Source organism: Equus asinus, chromosome 7, assembly GCF_041296235.1.
Source record: "Equus asinus isolate D_3611 breed Donkey chromosome 7, EquAss-T2T_v2, whole genome shotgun sequence".
Classification (NCBI taxonomy): domain Eukaryota; kingdom Metazoa; phylum Chordata; class Mammalia; order Perissodactyla; family Equidae; genus Equus; species Equus asinus.
Window position 1 is genome coordinate 86916575 of NC_091796.1, and position 21903 is coordinate 86938477.

At 39.6% G+C, this 21903-nt stretch overlaps 1 protein-coding gene across 21 annotated transcripts in view; it reads left to right on the plus strand.

Moving 5' to 3' along the window:
* Positions 1 to 21903, plus strand: part of NRXN3 (neurexin 3) — a 1439541-nt gene that overhangs the window by 650556 nt on the left and 767082 nt on the right. For 17 of the 21 annotated variants that reach the window (XR_011504711.1, XR_011504714.1, XR_011504712.1 and 14 more), the window contains 3 exons: positions 4609 to 4990; positions 5783 to 5973; positions 6783 to 6956. Coding sequence is in view for 16 of the 21 variants with exons in the window: in XM_044774112.2 (XP_044630047.1) it covers positions 4609 to 4990; positions 5783 to 5973; positions 6783 to 6956 (747 nt within the window). In the remaining 5 variants the exon portion in view is untranslated. Of the gene's footprint in view, positions 1 to 4608; positions 4991 to 5782; positions 5974 to 6782; positions 6957 to 11118; positions 11146 to 21903 lie in introns of all 21 variants that reach the window. The other 4 variants (XR_011504710.1, XM_070514127.1, XM_070514129.1 and 1 more) reach the window with 1 other exon arrangement.

Sequence of the window (21903 nt, forward strand, 5' to 3'; positions counted from 1 at the left end):
GGAAACTTTTTCCTCACATTAATAAAAAAAACATGATGAGAAACATTTGGGAAATGTTAGGTTAAACAAAATGAAGTGGATTTCTTTACTGCAAGACTTATTAGGAGCCTTTAATATGCTAATACACACTACTAATCATCAACAGCTAATAGCTAAATTGGTAGCATTTGCCAGATTTATTTGGCTCCAGAACTGTTTTTTTGTTAAAGCACTTTACAGCATATTCTTTTGAAAAATGTTGATATCGTGGAGAAAAAGCTGTGGGAGCAGTGGAACTGGAGGATTGTGGGCAAAATGGGCATCTTTACTGGGGCTTCATAAGCCTTCATTTTCTTAATTGTCTCCCCGTGTCTGGGAGCCATGGAAGGTCAAATTGCCTCCTCTAAGCCTTTGCATTCTTTCTTTGTGAAGCTCTCAAGGTTGGCCAGGAACTTAATGCACAGAAATGGTGATGAATCCAACTCTGACTCCAAATCAGATGTCTCAAATAAACCTCCTCCCCCAAATGTGAGGGGGGTTTGCTGTGCTCAGGCCCTCTGCTAGACCCTATGGGACACAGAGAAGAGGCCAGAAGTTGTGCCTACTTAAAAAGAACTTGTGTTCTACTAAAAGAGGGAAAACAATAAGTGAAATAACCAGAAAATTATTAACATATTTCAGAGAAGGGAAAAAAATGAATGTTGCATAATTAGCAATAGATAACAGTTTGAGCAGCAGGCACTGTTCTGAGTACTTTATATGTATTGACACAGTGAATCCTGGTAGCTTCATACCTATTTCACAGATGGGAAACGGAGGCACAGAAAAGTCAGGTAACCCGGACAATTCAGCCTCAGAACCTACCTACTCAGCCACTATGTGCTAACATCTCATGGGCAGTTACAGCTTGAACTTGGCTAAGATTTTCCATAGGTTTATATTCTCAACAAACTTCATTGTTCTGAGGGTTGGTCTGTAAACCGCTTGCGGGCTGTCAACGAGACATGGAAGTGCATGTGTGCATGGGAGCCAAGGCTGTTCTAGGGAAGGTGCTGGATCAATGACCCATGAACCAAATGGAAAGGCATTATGATGCTTGGCCGCTGGGAAGAAGGGAAAAGTCATCACAGCAGCTTTTGCATGGACATTTCATCAGTTAAATTCCACCAACAGCTTTTCTTTGGCAATAACGTAAGGGACCAGCCATGCTTTTCCTCCAAAGACAGTATAGCACACAAGTTAAGAGATGGGCTTTGGAAGTAAACACACCTGGGTTCAGTTTGGGGGTTGGGGGGTGTCTACCATTTACCACCTGTATGAACCTTGACATCTGATGGTGGTTATGAATGGCCTAGCATAGTGCCTGGCATACAGAGAATATTCAGTAGTCTTGGTTTTTCCTTATCTTTCTCCTGAGTTACTTCTTTTTCCTCTGAAATTTGAAGGCAGCTACTGTGGAGTGTGCATATATTCATCCCTTCTGTGGAAAAGAGTTTTAGTCTACAGACAGCTTTCAAAAGAGACGAGTGAAAAGTTACTAATATTGAATAGATGATACACAGATTTTACAAAACATTTATTTGCTTAGTTTGACACAAGTTTCCAACTTTAAGCAGTCACTTCAATCATTTCTTCAGATGCAATAGCGTACTCTTTTTGGAACCTCCATTCACGGTCAAGTGAGTTCCTTCGCACATGGTGAAGCCAATTTCCTTTCTAATCTGGCCCCACATCACCTTCCGCCATTCCCCTCCCCAACTTCTAGGTGAAGCTGCTCTGAGTCATCCTAAACCCAAAATCAGTCTGTGACCGTGGCTAAGCTTTCAAATTCCATTGTTAGTTTCCCTTCTATTACTTAGCCAAGCCCTTCTTCAATCTCTCTTCTATCTCAGTCACCACCTTATGTGATTTTCTTGCTTTATAAAATTCATTTTCTACTGAGCAGAACTTCCTAACCCCTCAATTCTGGAGGTCAGTTTATCCATAATTTCTCTAAAAATTTCCAGTTGACTTTAAAATTGCTTCTTCAGATTCCTTTTAGAACCCAAATCTTCACCAGTGATCACCCCATTATCAATTCTTAGTTCTCGTTGGTGTTCTTTTTGTTGTTGTTATTGTAAATTAAGAATTAGCACCACTAGCAGTATCATTGTAGTTCAGTTCCTGTGTCTCCATGGAGACTGGCTATGATTTCCCCCTCCCCGTCATTCTCTGGCCCCAGCCCTCCGCCCTGCTATGAACAGCTGTAGCCAAACCGACATTGACTGCTTATTTCAGTCACTTCATTGCTTTAGAGCATGTGAATTTAGGTTATACTACTTGCATTTTCATGACCAGCCCGTTTTCAGTACTAAGTAATTTTATACACTAATTCTTTTTCCTATTCAATAGTCAGCAGATTTATGTTGCATTTTGATTTTTGTCCTATTACAATTTTATATTTAAGTTAACCAACATCATTATTTTATTTTTGCTTATATTAGGAGAATGATTTGTCACTAGTTGTCAAAACACCACATAGAAGCTCATAAAGTGTAAATCTGATTTTTGTGCTTATGAGCGATTCTTTGAATTAGGTCTGAATATGCTCGCAAAGAGATGAAATTAATATTAAGCATCTGAAGGTGCGATCTAATTGAGTCTCCCAGATATTAAAGTTTAAGGGACCCAAGAAAATATAAACCTCCTTTTTGTGCCTCCTGAGTTCTATGCCAATAGAGAAAAAAACAATGCAAGGCAGGTGGAAATCAAATATCATTTTTATTAGTGATAACACTGATATTGAAAAATGTGGCTTAAATCTACTGAACTTCAGAATTTGACAGAATTGCCTACTTGAATGCTAACCAAAGCAGGAGTGGGACAAGCGGCCTCCAGTGAAGCCAAGCTTGCTCCTCTAAACACCCATGCTGAGATAGGTGGGGTGGACTGGGTGTTTCTTGAGGGCATCTTGTTCCCCTAAAGAGAAACAGGAGGTGCCAGGGGCTGAGCTATACACATGTAGTTTCTCTTTCAGATTATCGTTAATCTTTCACATTATGTCATTCGTTTTCTTCTGGAAAGTTGTAAAAGAGATGCTAGGAGTGTCTTGCTAGTGGAGTTTCTTCAATATGGAAGGTAACAATAGGAGAGGAAATTCCCCCTCCCTTCTCCCTACCACTGGGGCATTAGGACGTGGTTTGCTAAATTTTAATATGATTTTTCTGTAGAAATGTTGAGGGAGCCATCTTCTCCTCTGGCCAAACTAACGATGTTTTCCTTGACTTTGTTATTATAACGTCCAGTCTCTTTGACTTTATTTCAAGCCCTCCTCATTACCCCTCTGCTTCAGTCATTCACCACTCCTAGGTAAACCAGTAATGAAAGGTCTATAGTATGTTTGTATTCACTGGGGATCTTTCATTGCGAATGTCAGAAACTCAACTCAAATGCTTTAAGCACAAAAGGGAATCTACTGCTACATAGTTTTAAAAAGTCCAGAGTTGGCTGGCTGGATCCAGAACTTCAAGTGACATCACCCTAGAGAAACTGTGTCTCTCGGTTTTGTGGTTGTCTTCTGGGCCCGCTGTCTCTTCAGTCAGGCCCAGCCCATCTGGTTATCACATGGCCTCCAGCAGTCTAGGTTTTCTTCTTACCCCTCCAGGAAGCCTTGCTTGCAAAGAATGCCTCTTTCATAAGTGTTCCAGCAAAAGCCCTGGAGCTGAATATTACTGGACCAGCTTGGCTTGTGGCTAATGCAGTGGTTCTAAGGGTGGTCCCTAGACCAGCCACATAAGCATCACCTTGGAATATGTTAGAAATGCAAATTCTCAGGCTTTTGAATCATAAACTCTGAGGGTGGGGCCCAACTAACTGTTTTAACAAGCTCTGCAGGTGACTCATATCACTCGAAAGTTTGAAGACTGCTTTTTAGTCCTTAGATCTTACTCTATGGCTAGTGGGATAAAATATGTTGAGTGGTCCAGCCTAGGTAGCTTGTTACTTCAGGAGCTAGAATGGGATCACCTTTATCCAGCCAAGATGGTTTAAAGGTGAACTGGGGAGGGTGGCTTCCTCAAGAAAAATTAGGTGTTATCATCAGAAGAAGCAACAGTTGCTGGGCAGATAAAATTAACAGATGTTCTGCGATAGAACCTTTTTTGCAAGTACTAGGTACTGAATTATTAGGTACTGAAGTACTGGGCGGTGAATTATTATACTAAGAAATATTTGGTAGTGAACACCTGAGGCTTATTTGCTGTGTCTTTGCAAAAGTTAGGGCAACAAAGACTTATCTTCTTACAGTGTGTATTATTACTCAATTGTTTTCCTGAATGGAGAAAACTAACGGTTTTATCCTTTAACTTGAGTTATCCAGGGTCTCACATTTTCCTTTACATGATGGGGCATTGTGAGCAACTGCATGTGAGCATGGAATGCAGTCCATATAACTTGGACTGGGCCAGTAATCAGTTGCCCCACTGAAGCCAAGTCAAGTATATACTCTATTGAGTGTTTTATTTTCTGGAACTGACTCAGGAAAACCTAATATTTTGTGTGGAAACAAATTAGATCTAAAAGATATAGTAAGGATGCTATGAGAAAGCATGATAACTTTTCCTGTTTATGTCTCATTTATGATTTTCACAGGTACAATGGTGGGAGACCATACCCGCTTGGAATTCCACAATATTGAAACTGGTATCATGACCGAGAAACGTTACATCTCTGTTGTCCCCTCCAGTTTCATTGGCCACTTGCAGAGCCTCATGTTTAATGGCCTGCTTTACATTGACTTGTGCAAAAATGGTGACATTGATTACTGTGAACTGAAGGCTCGTTTTGGACTGAGAAACATCATTGCTGACCCTGTCACCTTCAAGACCAAGAGCAGCTACCTAAGTCTGGCCACCCTCCAGGCCTACACCTCCATGCACCTCTTCTTCCAGTTCAAGACCACCTCAGCTGATGGCTTCATTCTCTTCAATAGTGGTGATGGCAATGACTTCATTGCAGTTGAGCTTGTCAAGGGGTAAGTGGAAGGAATAACATAGTTTATACTAAATATTTTAGCTCAAATCCTACATAAAATTTGGGCATAAAAAAAATTCCATTCTACTGCCCACCCTTTGTTCCTGATATATGCTCTCATCTTCATTAATTAAAAATATCCATGTAAAGATTAGGGCTAGAAGGGAGAGAAATTCATGATTTCATTTAAAGATCTTTCACTAATTCAATACTATCGGACTTTTTACTATGAAATGTAGTTCTTTAAAACTATGGAGAAAAAGTGTTATTTTTGCAAAAGAGGGTATGCAGTGTGTGTTGTGTCTATCTCTGGGGAGGTGTTACCAGCAACCACCAAATTTACAGAAAGAAATGAAAGATAGATATTTTCAGCAATGCCATTAGCCCATATATGCAAATTTTAAACAGTTGTTCTTTCTTCAACACATTTTACTACCTTGAGTTGGGAAATAGTCAAAATGAAAGCAAAAACCAGAACAAAATTTCCGAAAAAGATGCATGATTAACTGTAAATTTAAATGTCACCCCCTAGTGTTTTGGAGTGTACCACCTGCACTACTTCGTGACTCTGGATTTTTATGATGTTGAAGAAGTAGACACTGAGTATGGAAGTAAAGGGAAGTCTGATAGAATCAGATCTGCCTATTCTTGTATCCTAAGTCAAGTCATAATTCTTCCTGCATGATGCCAGTTTAGTGTGGGGTCTTTGAAGCCCCCAGTGTCAGTTATACACACTTTGCCATTAAAGCACTTCAGGGAAACTCAAATCATCGGGTGTTTTTGTCACTCATAGGTACATACACTATGTGTTTGACCTTGGAAATGGTCCCAATGTGATCAAAGGCAACAGTGACCGCCCCCTGAATGACAACCAGTGGCACAACGTCGTCATCACCCGGGACAATAGTAACACCCACAGCCTGAAAGTGGACACTAAGGTGGTCACTCAGGTTATCAATGGTGCCAAAAATCTGGATTTGAAAGGTAAACCTTGCAAAGAAGTTTATCCTTCTTAGAGCATTGTTTACAATTGAAAAGCTGTTTCCACAGGCAAACTATAGGTTAGGTGTGCCATGCAGTTTTGACACATCGTCCATACGATTGGACGTATTGTATTTTAAGAACATTAAATTGTACCATAATGCAATGTATTCCAGTTTTACTTAGACTCCTTCTCAAGGAACGGCTCATTTTCTCTGTAAATCTTGGGCTTGTCGGGGGCTGAGTGATGAGGTCATAAATGTCAAAATGTGGAGGAGCCATAATACAGAGGAAGGAATATAGGCTTTGGAATCTCAGCTGAATCATTTACTGCCTGGCTGACTTTGGTCAACTTCCTTAGCCTTGTTCACCTTCCGTAAACTTTTTTGCAAAATGAAGATAATAATTGTTACTACCTATATAGGCTGTTAGGAGTTTTGATGTAATAATGTCTGTAAAACCCTCATCATATTATTGGTAACAAGTATATAAAAAGCACTCAATAAATGGTTGTTTAGTTGAAAATTTTGTTCATCTTTACTTCGTCATAAAATGGGAACCATACCTACCTCAGAGAATAGATATGGTGATTAAAATTTGTGAGATGACGTGTATAAAATGAACGACACATAAGTGATTTTAGTTTCTTCTTTGTACAATGTAGAAACTCTGGTAATTATTTTGTTTATGCTATCCCCCCACCCCAGCTACATTACCATTATCTAAAAAATGGCCTAACGTGCATTGACTTTAGTTGACCTGGTCTCCCTAGTCTTTTCTCACTCACTTTTACTACCTACTTTCCTTTCCAGGAGACCTCTACATGGCCGGTCTTGCCCAAGGCATGTACAGCAACCTCCCAAAGCTCGTGGCTTCCCGGGATGGCTTTCAGGGCTGCTTGGCATCAGTGGACTTGAATGGGCGCCTGCCAGACCTCATCAACGATGCCCTCCATCGGAGTGGACAAATTGAACGTGGCTGTGAAGGTACAATTTTTCCTCTTTTTAAGCTACAGCCTTGTCGCAAGCACCAAGCCTCTTTGCTGCATCTGCCGGTGCCTCCTTCCTCGGTTTACCAGTCCTCTCCCATTCCCATTCACCATCCGACATTGCATTGCCATCAGTGTCCTCCTGTCACTGGCTGAGTATGTCAAGACATGTGCCACAGGCTCCGGGAATGTATGTTGGCAGATGTCTTCCAGTGTCACATACTTGCCAATGGAGGACTTTCCCTGGCATTGACATCAGGCTTCTCCTGACTTGTGCCTTTGCTTCCAGCATGGCTGAAGGGGCATCAGGGACTTTAATTTATATTTTAATAGTTGGGGAGGTGTGAATCAGAGACTTTCATATGGGTGTCACCATTAATAAAATGTTTCTTATGTTGCGGATAGCAACTGCATAATTTAATGCAAATCCAGCAGGAGGTAGGAAAACGATGTCAGAATGGCATCATGAGGGAAGGGAACTAGTATTTATTGAGTACTTACTGGATGTCAGGCATCCTTAGGCAGTTTCTTAGTGTGGTACAGTGGAACAGCATGGGCTTTGATGTTATCAAGACCTGCATCTACGTCCAGATAAGTGGTTCTTGTTAGCTGTGTGACTTTTGGCAAGTTACTTAACCCTTCTGAACTATATCTTTCTTACCTGTAAAGTGGGACAATAAAACTTACCTTGGAAGATAATATATGCAAATCAGAGATATATGTAAAATGCCTGGTATGCACATCGTAGGTACTCAATAACAGTAGGACTATTGTTTACAAATATTATTTCATGTGAGACATCTAATAACATTGCATGCCCACCAATGCAGCACAACAAACCATGCTCAGCCTGTTTCTGTAGATGATCCACTGTCTTTTGAGATGCTAATAATTTTATAGGTCTTGAGTCAGTTCTTTACTGTAAAAACAATCTAGTTTTAACCAGCAGAGGGCAGCAGTGAACATTTTCAGCCTTCCCCAGCCGCCTTGGGTAGGTTGAAAAGGTGCCATGCCACTACCTACCTTGAAAGGCAAAGAGGATGTCTGCCCAGCCACCAGGATCTATACATTCTTTTGTCTGGTTGAGTCTCATGGTCCTTTGTGCAGTATACTGTGTTTTCTTGTGTCTCTCATTAATTTACCACATCAAACCTGTTCATTCATCTCCTAAGTATCCAACTTCATTTATCACCTTTGCTATTAACCAGCTTCCATCCGGGTTCACTCACCACCTTAAAGCACATTTTTATAAAAAGCTTCCCATCAGCTTCTCAGGCTGATTTATAGTATGGAAGCTATTTCCCTTTGCCTAAGAGTCATTTTCTCATGTTGCACTAGTAATAAGACTGATTATCCCTATAACCCTTTCCAGTTTTCCTTTAGCCATAAGTATTTCTTAAATTCTGTGGGCCAAATATGGTGTGTGCGTATAGAGGGACAGGAGCTTGGGACTCACCAAGCACTTGAAGTAGCCACTTTGCTTTCTTCCCCTGAAAATGCACAATTGTGTTCAAGTCAAGAATTTTTGTCTCATTGGCCTGTTCTCAGTTGTTTCAGGGGTTAAAAAGCAATCCTGAGGTAGAGGCAGCATTTGGGAATTAAATTGAGTGTCTTAGTTTAGAAGATTGTGGAATGACAGTTATTCCAGTTTCCAGTTATCCTGGAATATTAATTATATCAGGTTAAATCATAATATAAAAGCAGGTATTAAAAAACAGAAGGCACTCTTCAAGAGTTGAGTGTTTTTATCATGCCATCCGCTCTTCAGATTTAAAAGTGAACAAGAATCATCCATTTACCTCTATAGCAGTGTTGCTGATAGAAATAGAATGTAAGCCACATACGTAAGTTTCAGTCTCCTAGTAGTTACATGTAAAAAAGGTATAAAGTAGCAGGTAAAGGTCTAGAGTAGCAAGTAGAGCTAATTTTAATTCTATGTTTTATTTAACTTAACCCAATATTTCTAAAATATTATTATTTCAGCATGTAAACAACATAAAATTGTTAATAAGACATTTTACCTTTTTTTCATATTAAGCCTTCAAAGCTGAATGTGTATTTTACACCTGCAGCAGCACACCTCAGTTCAGACTACACACCTTTAAAGTGCTTGGTAGCCACATGTATCTGTGGCTACTGTGTTAGAAGCACAGTTGCATACAGAATATAAAAGTCGGGGTATAAGAAAATAACACTGTAGTATTGGATTAAAAGGAAGTCTAAACAAACTTTTACAAAAGTGGATTAAAATGTATGGCATAAAGGAGGGATGGATGTTACTTAAGAAAGCTTTAAGAGAAACAGTGAGAGCATTAGCTAAAGGAAATTATCCATCAGATTGGAGGAAATGCTCCTATCCCTTCCTACAGCTCTATGTGCAGTTTGGCATGACTCATCACATGCATTAGGGTGGGTTCTGACCTTCTGCTGAGTAGGGGTGATTGTTCAGAGCCTAATACTGTGACTTGATGTCTCTATCATTCGAATCTATGGCAAATCCCATGGGCCTAATAACACTGCACTCTATTGCCATGGAGATAATTACGATGGTTACCCGTGGAGCATTATGACTGCCCCACTGGGTGGATGAAGTGTAAGATGAATGCTGAGGGAAGGATGTCCTTGTTTGTTGTACACAGATGACTTGGATAATTAGCCTAAGTGGCCAGGAAAAATGGCCAAAAAGTGGGTTAAGGCATAAATTACTGCCATTGAAAGTTTGCACCATTGTGAATAAGCCCTTGTAAGAGATCCCAGGAGCTTTTTAGGGCACTTTGGAAGATGATGGGGAGGGAAACAAAGAGCACAAAACCTTGGAGAGATTGCAAAAAAGTCTCATTATCATTCTGAATCTCTGTACATAGTATGGAAGCCTCACCCAGGCCTTTGAGTGTTAACAGTATGGGAATCATAGAAAATAGAACACATTTCTTGATTATCATTTCTGCGTATAGAATAGGAAACAGGTAGGGATGAGGATTCATTACTAAAAACTAAGACCTGGATCTCTTCAAGATGGTAAATGTGTTTTATGCCCACATATCTGGGCTACACAGGCCAGGATATATCATATGTTCTTGTCAAAGTCGTTGATAGTGACATTTCAAGATACCTAAGTAGTAAATGTGTTACTTTCCTTATTAAATCTGACCCGAGAGAGTCCACAATTATTTTAAAAACATAATAATCCACTACTCTTTGGCTCTCAATTATTTCTAGTAAGAAAGAAAGAAAATCTTGAACTAGGATTTGGTGTCTCTAATATATGCAGTGTATAATTTAGAAATTAAGCACAGTTTCATGACAACTCCTAGCCAACATCTAGCTTTGACTTGCAACCTCTCAATTTGGACTAGGAATTTTTAATAATGTCTGATTCAATACTCAGCTGGTAAATATCTCTTTCTACCTTGAGGCCAGCTTTGAGGCAAAGACCAGGGCACGTATTGGCTAGAAAGGCAATTCTACGATTGCAGATGGTAAACATCTGAGAGAAACACAGGTGCTTCATTTGGAGACTGGCATGAATAAATGAAAAGGACATTGGTTTGGGGCCTTTTTGCTCACAGCCATTTGGGTTTCGTTATATATTTATAAATTTAAAAAATTGAGCTCCTTAGTGTTCCAAAATCACCTTGATACAAATGCCCAATTCTGGTACCACATTCCTTAGTGGCATCTTCAGGAGGTTACAAGGAATGCTCCCAAGTGACTCTTCCATGCTTAACTCCTAAATGTTCAGAACTACTTTTGTGGACCCCGTCTGTTTGGGCACATGTGTCTTTCAGTTTGGCCATGCACTACCCTGATTTCTTGATGTTTACCCTGACCGATGGAAAATCATTTTTCCAGACCATATGCCTTGGGTTTGGCTGTGTGGATGTGGGGAGGCTCTTGTTTCCACTGCTTGTGCTTTGTCAAGTCCAGTGTTTCCCTGCCCTGCTCTGCTGATGTGGCTCTGACAAGGCCTGCTCCACCCTGGTCTGTGCATCCCCGTCTGTGCTGTCTCTGGAGAACCTGTAGGGCATTTCACTTGTCTGTTTGAGTGATGTTGGTTATGCCGATTGTATTTTCATTTCTGTAATGTTACCCTTGTTGACTCTACCTCTTACTAACCTCTGGTTATTGTTTTCGCCTTTTCTGTTCTTTTGCTAACAAAGTTGCGTTGACCAAAGCTGACCTACAAGGTAGAGAAGGTTCTTGTTCCCATTACCACTTTGGACTGAAAGATGCCCTATGTAACCCTTGGTATCTTTTCTTTAGAGGCCTTCAAGCTGTCACACCTCTTGGACAGCAGCAATTGTGGGGAGGGGGCTGAACCATGTGTTCTTCAGAAACAGTGGCAGAAAACCCAGATCAATGCATGAAAAATAACGACAAAGGCGAGACCTCTTGGAGATGGGAACATGATTCCATTTTGGGGGACCAAAGAGGTTTGACAGCGTCCTATATTGTGACTACTCACAAACACATTAAACCACTTCTGGAAAGGTTAACGCCTCTCTCCGAGGAGTTGCCCAGGAGGGATTGGCTCCTTTTAATTTATTCGCTATAGAGAGAAGGCAGCCCTTGGAAAAAGAAAAAGGAAAAAAAAAAGACCACTTGTGGGCTTAATTTATTATTTTCTGGGTCAGGGAGGTCATTTCTCAGAGCAGGACTTCTGAGGGCTTGGACTCATCAAAGAGAATGCCATTTTCTCTTCACTCGTTTTAAAGAAATATTTTTAGACATTTGGGAGATATTAATGTCATTAAAACCTTCTGGAGATTTATGTTTCCTATTGGGAATTTTGGTTGAGCACTTTAATTTCCTGTTTTGTGATCTAGAGAAAAAAACACTCTTGGGGAAGAAGAGGATCTGTCAGTTTTATCCTGGATACCCTTTAACGTGCATCTCAGATGTCAGTGAATATCTACTGCAGAAAGTGCTTCTTCTACCATTCAAAGAGGCACCTTTCGAAGTCTGTCATGGTCCACTGGTCCATTCGTGTCAGGCTACTTTGACTCCGAATAGGAAGTCTGGAACAGGCATTTTAAGGATCTTTCAGCTGAGAGTTAAGTAGGGGATTGTGCCTCAGATGGCCTCTGTGAGCTTGCAATCAGCGCAAATTGTTAGAAGTGGTGAAGACAAAGGTAGATTTAAAAAAATTACTTTTCACCTGAGTGATCATTTACTTTGCTGTGACTTACTGGTTATATGTCAGGTGGGTAACCAGTACAAGTGTCTATCTCTTAGGGGCACATCAACTAACTGAGATCTCTCTCTAACCATTTTACTGTAACTCTTTTTTCTTCATCCACTCTTAGCAGATTCACATATATACTGACATATAATAAAAATATTATATTTTTATTGGTGGATTAGTACTTTGTAAGTCCCAGGTAGCTGTACAATAGCTTTCTATTTCAAAGTATGTAGGGCCCTTTTGGTTATACTGAAGGCTGTCATTTTTAGACATTCTGTTCAATTGTCAAAATAGGTCTTCTACATGTCACTCTGTAAGTGGAGGGGAGAGAGAACGGGGCAGGATTTGCTCTATAATGAGACAATCTAAGGTTGTCCAAGCTCCTTATGATCAAATTCATTAGATAATCTAGACAACTGCATCTCCTCCTCCTAGACTTCACCATTCTTCATGGTAAGAACTATGTGGATTTTGAATTCCCAGAACCTAGTACGGGTCTTATTACGTCGGGACTCCATATATAGTAAAATGATCTTGAAGTTCCTACACAAAGGAAAAATGGTTTGTAGGAATCATACAAAGAACTGGTTGATTTCTATGCCTATTGTTAATTGTTGACCAAAGTGTAGATACAGATTTGGGGACACAATAGTTTGGAGTATCTTAACTTTCCCATTTGTAGAAGCAGTCTAGTCATCAGTATGGCTTTTATGTTATTACTGTTAACCCAAACTCTCTTCCATTTTTGTAATGACTTGACAGTCTTTTTGTGTGTCATAGGGGCTGTTATCCTTCGTAATTATCTTTGAGTCATCTTACTCTTTCCACGTATTATGGCAAAAAAAAAAACCTTTTGGATGCAAATACCTTTACTTTTCATTGTCTTGATGTTGGAATATAGACCATTACTCATGCTGGCTTTTTCAGTCACAACTATGGGCATAGATAGTACTAAGTACCATTAAGTGTGAAGGGCAGTAAAAACACATGACAAAGAAGTGAGACAGTCTGATATGTAAAGGCAAATGGTATTCAGAAGGAAATATAAGAATGGGGTTTAGGAAGTAGCATCATGAGTCTGGATAAGTCAACAGCTTGAGTCCTCTTGTTATCGAGTTGTTGGGGTGGTGTGTGTTTTTTTTTTAAAACTTTATTTATTTATTTTAACTCCTCCAGTGATTGTGTTGTTCAGCTTAACAGGAACTCAGCTACTTCTATGTATCAGGTACTCAGCTGGGTACTGGGGTTACAGATGAGATACAGTCTCTGATTTCAAGTGGGTCAATAAGAGATCAGCCAATAATTAAGATGCAGAGTGAAAACTGCTATGCTAGAATGGATATGGAGCATGCTGTATGGGCATGGGGGAGGGCTGCCGGGCTCAGTGGGGTGATGTGGGTCATGGTGGGTGCTCAGGGGATAATTTCTCCAGCAGAGTTTCAGCTGAGTCTAAAGGACAACATGTTTTAGGTGGATGAGAAGTGGAAGCACATTCAAGGGCTTGGCCAGTTTTGGGGATTCAAGAAATTCAATTTGGATGAAATAATGTGCATGCAGGGATGTGATTGACAATGAAACTGGAGCAGTAGGATGGAGACAGGTGATAACAGACTTTTTGTGTAAGGAGGTAGACTTTATGCCAAGGGCATTGTACAGAGGCCAGAGACTTGGGTCAGATTTTCATTTTATCAAGATCACTGACACTAGGGTGGAGAATGGCTGAGAAGGACAGGAACTAGAAGCAGAGAACAGAGTTAAGAGGGTAGTAGCATATTCTAAGGCAGGGGAAGAAGCATGAACCTGATGCACATTACTCTAGCTGGCTTAGAAGGTGAGTGTGTTTCCCTCCCAGATGAAACCTCTGAGGAGTAAGGAAGAAAATTTGTCTCCTATTTGTTTCCCCCTACTTCCACAGTGTTACTGTTTCATAATAGATACATTTATACATTATGACAGAAAGTGTCAAGGAAGAACTTCATCGACAGCTCTGGTTCACGTCAGACTTTGCACCCTTTCAGGCTAGGAGAGGCAGTAGGAGCTCCCTTGACGCACACAGGAGGTGTTGCATTGCTGAGATGTGCAGTCCGTTCAATCTCAGGGTCCTTTGAATGGAGTTACAATATCTATAGACCTTTTGGAAGTAATTTTCTTATTTCTTTTTATTTGCAAGAAGGGTATTCGTTGAGAGAAAAAGAGTCCCTAAAAGCTTGCCCATGTAAGAAAGGAGTTGTACCACTATGAAATAAATATTAAATTTGACCTGTTGTGAATGAGGAAGATGAGTCATAAACTATGAGAAATAAAATGATTAGCTCCTTATTGGGTTAGGTTATTAATCAGACTATCCTCTCCCCACTTTCCGTTACAGTTTCCCTTAGCAGGTTCTATTTCTGGAGTTGAACGGCTTCAATTCTAGAAATGTAAGTTGTCCCTCTGCTGAGCTGGTGGGCAGGGGGTGGGGGGACCAATTATTGATTAGATCTTGTTCTAAGTGCTGCATATCTGAGTAAGTCAATAAATGTATTGGCTTTGGATGCCTTGAAAACCTGAAGATTCTCCAGCAAGCCCCAGTGGCCTAGTGGTTAAGTTTGGTACACTCTGCTTCAGGGGCCTGAGTTTGGTTCCTGGGCTCAGACCTACACCATTCATCTGTCAGTGGCCATGCTGTGGCGGTAGCTCACATACAAAAAAAAAAAAAAAAGAAAAGAGTAAGATTGGCATCGGATGTTAGCTCAGGGTGAAACTTCCTCAGTAAAATAAAAAGGTGAAAAAAACCAAAACCCTGAAGATTCTTTCAAGTCATTTTAGTTGAGAGTTGGCATAAGTCAAACACTTCTAGTAGATAAAGGGGATTTTGATTCTCCAACTTTCTTTACTGTGAGGAATATAGTTCCCCACTTCATTTTCTCCAAAAATAAGGGCACTATCACATTCTCTATTGTATTTTATGAAATAAAATGTGGCATTTGACCTAATAGAAATCAGTTCCTCAAAAATGGTTTGCATTATGGGAAACAATAAGAGAGACAGGAATTAAATGGAACTTCCCACAATCATTCCTGTGTCTTGTCCCTCAACATTGCATGACAGAGGTTTCTCATAAGAGAACTGTGTAATTATGACTTACTACTTTAATATGTATTGTTTCTTAACTCCTGACCAACTACACACCCAAGTAAAATGGGTGGAGAGAAATTGATTTTTCCTTCCCAACAAAATTGTTAATAGCCTTTATTGAGGGTCTACGTAGTGTAGGCACATCCCAAAGACTTGGCATTTTGTATGTCCATTATGACCATGACCTTGAATGGTAGATATCATTATCTTCATTTCATGGATGACTTTATAGACTTTGTGTATGTTATCTCATTTAATCCTCACACCATGTGAGGTAGTAACAATTTCTATCTCCGTTATATAGATGAGGAAACTGAGGTTCAGAGAGTTTAGGTAGCTAGCCCAAGGTCACTTTGCTAGTTAGCGACAAAGCTGGATTTTAAAGCCTGTGACCTTTTCCCTGCTATGCCATGTGATGTGAATGGATTTGCCTATTTCCAAAGAGAAACAGTACACAGATCACCAGAGAGTATCTGAGATGTCCTCCGAGATAACTTTATTGTAGATGGTCTTCATATCAATACTATTTCACTAAGTTCTAGATATTTGCATAATTTTATTAAAGCCAAGTATTTTAAATTACCCATCTTTTTGTTGAGGCTGGCCTTTGAAACTCTTTCTTTTTTAAAAAATACACTGTCCTACCCAGTAGGCTGCTACATCAGTGCTTAGAAAAGAAAGAAATGCAGACAATGAGGCCTCAGTTTACATATTCTGAAGCAACATCAACTTTTGAGGGCCTGGTCATGATTTTAAAAAGAAGGAATGATCTAATCATTTGACCTTTATGACACAGGCACCCTCTGAAAATAGGGTGGATTGAATAAGAAGGTTTTATGCCAGCCATTCTTTCACCTTTACAAATACCCGATCAGGGGCAGGCATTGGCTTCTACCTCTCCGTTTTCATGGAAATATCACATGGGTACATTGCTTTACTCACAAAGTGTAATTATACTTTGCAGTTCATTGACAATCAAGGGCAGTGCTGTGCTGGAACTGGTACCAGCACAGGAGTTTTCAGGAATATTGCAAGCTGGTTGACATCATGTAACATCTATTAGCTTGAAATTGGCTATGGTGGGAATAATTTTACACTACAGAAATCAAGTTACAACAATGTTACAGATCAGGTTTTGTTATTTTTTTTCTTGGAGTTTTGGTTTTTAAATGTTTACCAGCATAGGACCAATCAAAGGCGATTGGAAATACAGACCTCATGAGGGCATCTTGGTTTCGACCATTTCCTTTACCCACCTTGATTTAGTTTAGTTTATACCCAATGTATGATGAGAGGGCTGAAGTGATTGAGATGAATAGGGGTATTATTGAAACTTCCCCACATGCTGGATTTTATTGTTAGTCTTTTTCACTCATCATCCTAACTGAATGAGTTTTCTGAATACTCATTTGAGAAGAAAAAACCATAGACACCTGAATGTGCTTGGTAAGAGCAATTTCTATACCTTTCTGATCATTAGCAAGGCAGAGATCTTGCCTTCAAGACAAAGAAGTAAGAAGATCTTGGGAACATAGTTGCTCTTAGGTCTTTCTGCCAATGAAATTTTATAATAACATTTAGGGTCCTGTTATCTGGCGTTGCTTAATCTTCTGTAAAATGGGAACTAGAGCATTCAATACTTAGCTCTATATGAAGAAAGACACTTGACACACTTAGGGATCATTGCTTTCTTATTTTAAAATTAAATAGAAATGCATTGGGTTTCTGCCGATTAAAAGGGATGATCTTATGTTGTCTGTAAATGACTGTCTTCAGAAAAGCCAAGAGGACCCAACAGTCTAAACATAAGAGCTATAAGAGTAGCTTTGCTGAAGAGACCAAGACATATATGCAGCTTAAGTAAGTAGGCTATCCCTAATGTCACGATTACCCTCCCTGAAGCCTCCCCACTTTAGTTCTTATGTTTTAGCAGTAGAGACTACAGATTGCTCAGGAAGCTGTGAGGGTCTTTCACACATATACACATATACGTGCATACATATACACGAATACATCATATGTCTAGGTATATTCATCTTCCTTTTCTATTCTTTATTTTTCCCCCTTCCCACTCAATTATTGCTCACTCATCCTTCCTCTAGAAACAACATAAATTTAAAAATGTAAAAGTGGAAAGGTTTATGCACTTATCAGGAATGGAAAATAAAATTACAGGTGGAAAGTGAGCTCTCCTGAGACAATTCATGGCAACTCTCATAAGGCTCCTTCCCGTGGCAGGTGTGTTTTGTATGGGGTAGGCAAATTCTTTAGTCGGCTCAAAGTTCTACTACAATGATGCTTCACATTCAGATTTCACTCATAGATTCTTAGCCCTTTGACAAACACTTCATGCTTTGAGATTAAAGATGATGAATATTGTTAAACCAGCTCCATCTGGTGACTACAACTAGGCTACCAGCCTTGGGCCTTTAGGATAAATGGATGTTGGGAACCAGACCAAGTTTATCACCCCTAGCCTCCCCCCGTCACCAAGCTCACCTCCCCCATATGGCCAATACCAGCTGGGGCTGGTTTAGAAATATTTATCCATTTTAAATTGGTATGTTTGAGGCATAGGTTTAGTTATGTCCTTCTTGGGCAACAACAGAGGGAAATACACTCTGATACAAGTGTCCTGTGCTTCAGGTAGCACTTCTGTCTCAAGGACCTGCAAGTGATAAAAGACACTCTGTCAACTTTTGATTTTCTAGACCGTGAAGAGGACTTGCCGGAATCAGTTTGCATGTACTACAAAGGTAGATTTTAGCTGTAACAGGCATGAAATGACTGTCAGGGACAGTTCTGAAAGAGAAAAACAATCCCAAATTCAAGTAGAATGATGGGAAATTTGTGGCAGCCATCAAAGTTATCATCTGAAAAAACAAATTAAAAAAAAAAAAAAGACACACTGTGATGCTTTCCAGTGAAAACAAACAGAACTGGGAGTTAGAAACCAAAGTACTAACATCACTGACAACTTATTTAGTCTTTTCATGTTTACTTCTGTCACCTTGTCACTTTTTGTCCTATACAAAGAAAAGTCATCATCTTTTCTCAAAAGGATGTATGACTATTTTAGTGAGGATTGACTACACAGCAAATACAGAAGTAGTGTACTATTCCCATAAAGGCTTAGTGCAGTTTTAAGCTATTAATAATATAATAAAACTTTCTAAATACATAATTCCAAAGGTTTATGTTATCTTAAGGAATGTCTGGAATATTAGGTTGAATTGGAAGAATGTTTTAGATAAAATCATTGTTATTGAGCCCCTAGGAATTTCTGTTATGCTTATAAACATATGCATTTGATACAGATTTTTGTTTATATAATTGGACAAAACCAGATCGTCCTCTTTATTCTTCATTGAATTTTGAACTGAAATGGCATTTGAAAATTTTTCTTGTAGAATAAAACTCATTCTTACGTTAGACTGTCATCTTTCTTGCTTGTAGGTCAGAAATACTTTAAGTTGCTCCTATTAATCCAATGGCAACACACACACACATACACATAGGCACACACACGTACACACCCCTCTGGCTTACCCACATCCACAGAGGGTAGGTGGATCAGCTGTGTAGTTAGTCAGCTTGGGTTTGAGACTGCACTCTGCTGCATGTTACCTGTGGAATCTTGCAAAACAACTACCTGTTCTGTGACTCAGTTTACTTTTCTGAAATCCTTGCCTTCCAACTAGATCAATAGTCAAAAAATTCTGTTATTTTTGAAGTTCTGGACGTCTTCCATGTGAAAATCATTCCTGTTTTTCTGATTCTTTAATACTTTTATTTATAATTGCCTCATCAGGTGTTTATGAAGATTAATTGGATTAACATCTAAAACACACTTAGTGCAGTGCCTGCCCGTAGTACGTGCTTGTAAGTCCCTCGTTGTTCTGTCGTTGTTAGATCCTCTCTCTTATTTGTATCAGATCATCGTATAACAATGGATGTTCAGTTAGAGGTATTGTTGAAGCTTTTCTTTTTTTTTTTTCCAGGGCATTAGGTATGTTTCTCTAATTTCTATTTTTTTAAATTTTGGAGTCATTGCTATCTATCAGAAATAGAGACAGATATAAGATCTAATCTATTCAGGAAAGGATGTACTTAAATAGTTTGAGGTAAGAATAAGAGCTTATATTATCATCTAGAAAGTATTTTAGAGTCTAGTCCAAACTCGCATTCATCCAACATGATTTTTGCATACTGTTCCTGGGCACTGGAGACACAAAAGAATCCTTGTCTCAACATCTAGTGAGATGGAATGAGTCTATTAGTTAAGTCAGAGGAGGAAATGTGGTCAATTAAATACCACCACCACCCCCCCCCCCATAAAAGTTTGATTGCAAGTAGAAAATTGCTTCTCTGAGCTGATACTGGTAAATTCTATGAGTAAATTGTTAGTTAGGAAAACCACTTGGCTTTAAGTCACAAAAGAACAACTTTATTTCTTTATTTTTTTGGTTCCTTTGTTCTTTTTTTCATGCAATAATATTTTCTGCACCCTTACTTTATACCAAATATTTTATCAGAAATTAGAGACATAAAGGTGAGCAAAACAGGTAAGACTTCTGCCACAAAGGGCTTATATTCCAGTAAGATGAGATGGACAATAAAGAATTTAATAAATAACTTAGATACAGACCATGTAATTGTTGTGAACTAAATAAACAGGGAGACTTGATGGAGAGCAAATGAAATGCTGGTGGGGACTACCTTAAATAGTATAGTCTAAAGAAAGCCCATTTTAAGCTGAAACTTAAAGAAAACAATGAACCAGTCATTTGGAAATCCATAGGAAGGACATTTCAGGACATGGGCCAATAAGAGCAAAGGATCTTGAGGGTAAGGATGGCCATGAACTGTTAGAGCAGAGGTTCTGGAATGTGAGCAGGCCTCAGAACCACCCAGATGGCTTGATTTCTGAGCCCTGTCCCCATTCGGTAGGTCTGTGCTTCTCACAAGCTCAGTGATACATGTGTTGCTGATTTGGGGCCCACACTGTGAGCATGATTGTGCTAGAGAGGAACTGAGAGGAGGAAGGGATGGCTGGAGCATTGTGAGTTGGTGTTAAGTAGGAGGAAATGAAGCTGGAGAAGGAGGCAGGAGCCCCAGGACCTCAGCCTCAAAAGGAGGTACAAATTTAGTCTCTGATGGATGGAGAAGTCATTGAAGGTTCTCATGGCTGTCACTGAAATGATTCCTGTTCTTAGATAATTACAATGTCGTCAATCTGAGGATTATCTGATTCTGCATGACACTCACCCCTTAAAGCATGTAAAACAAATTCTGTGGAATTTGGAAATAACTGGTAATTCCCTCTGTGTTAGATTCCTGACCAACCTTTGACAAATGGGACAGATTGCTTCCTTTGCAGAGCACAGAAGTTCTCCCACGCTCGGGTTTTGGAAATATCAGGGGGCCACAGGCGGGAAATCATGGGGCTATGATTGAGATCGGCTCAACATTTACTGAAACCCTTTCTCTGCATCTGGCACAGTTCACTTAGTGCAGCAAGGACATAACCAAGGCATATTACATGGTTTCTAACAGCAAGCAGCACTCAGTCTTTTGGGGATAAATAGTAAAAACACGTGAAACAATTAGAGGATTATATAAGCAGAGGACAGTGCAATGTACATAAAGCATTACATTGAATTTTATCATACGTAAATGTTAATGATGCAGATAATAAATGCCATGGTCTCTAAGAAGTAGGAGAACTGTTTGAAGCTACTGGCGAAGATTTCACATGGAGGAGGCATTCGAGCTAGTCCTTGGAAAATGGTTAAAAATTTGGCTAGAAGGGAGGGGAAAGGCATGGAAAAACCTTTGTCTTCGGATTTGATCAACACGCAGAGAATTATTGTGTTTTCCCAAGGGTTTTGCTGTTCTACTGCCTTTCAAGGGAAAGCCTTCCATGTGTTTCTGATTCTTGAGTACAATTGAATTACCAGCCCATTGTCTGCTGAGAGCTGTTTGGTCAGGGAGCCCCGTGGACTTCTCAGAAGCTTTTATCCTTTGAAAGAAGCTGTCCTGATTTGCCATTGTTAATGAAACTTGTACTACACAATGCTCAAGTTTAAGACCCACTGAGAACATGACCATGTACCTCTTTTCATCTCCACATGGGGGAACCACATGGCATATAGGAGCTCCAGAAACTCAGCAGCGGTGCTGCTCCCCCAGCGTTAGGAATTGTCTTGAACTTTCTTATGTCATATCCTAGTGGCTTTGTATTAGGAGTGATGGTCTGTACTGCTTCCACCCTTCATGAATAAATACAAAATGTCCTGCCACCCAAAAGGTCAACCCTTTGTAGTCATGCTTCTCTTTTGAACATGCATCCTTAGGACCCCACATGCTAGCATTTCAACATTCTGTGCCTAAGTGAGGCTTAGCTTGGAATTTGTGAAATATGCACTTATTGCAATGAATATGTTTTTGCTCTGTCAAGTGGTATTTTTGCATCAGATTCTAATACATTTGATGAGACAAGGGGCTCACCTCCTTTGCTGAAGCTCTCTGGGAAATTCATGGAGTTATCCTGAATATTAAGATATTTCCTGTTAGCTCAGATATTTTCAGAGGTATTGGTTTATCTTTAATTCCAAGGTTAAGGCAACGATAGAAGTGAAAA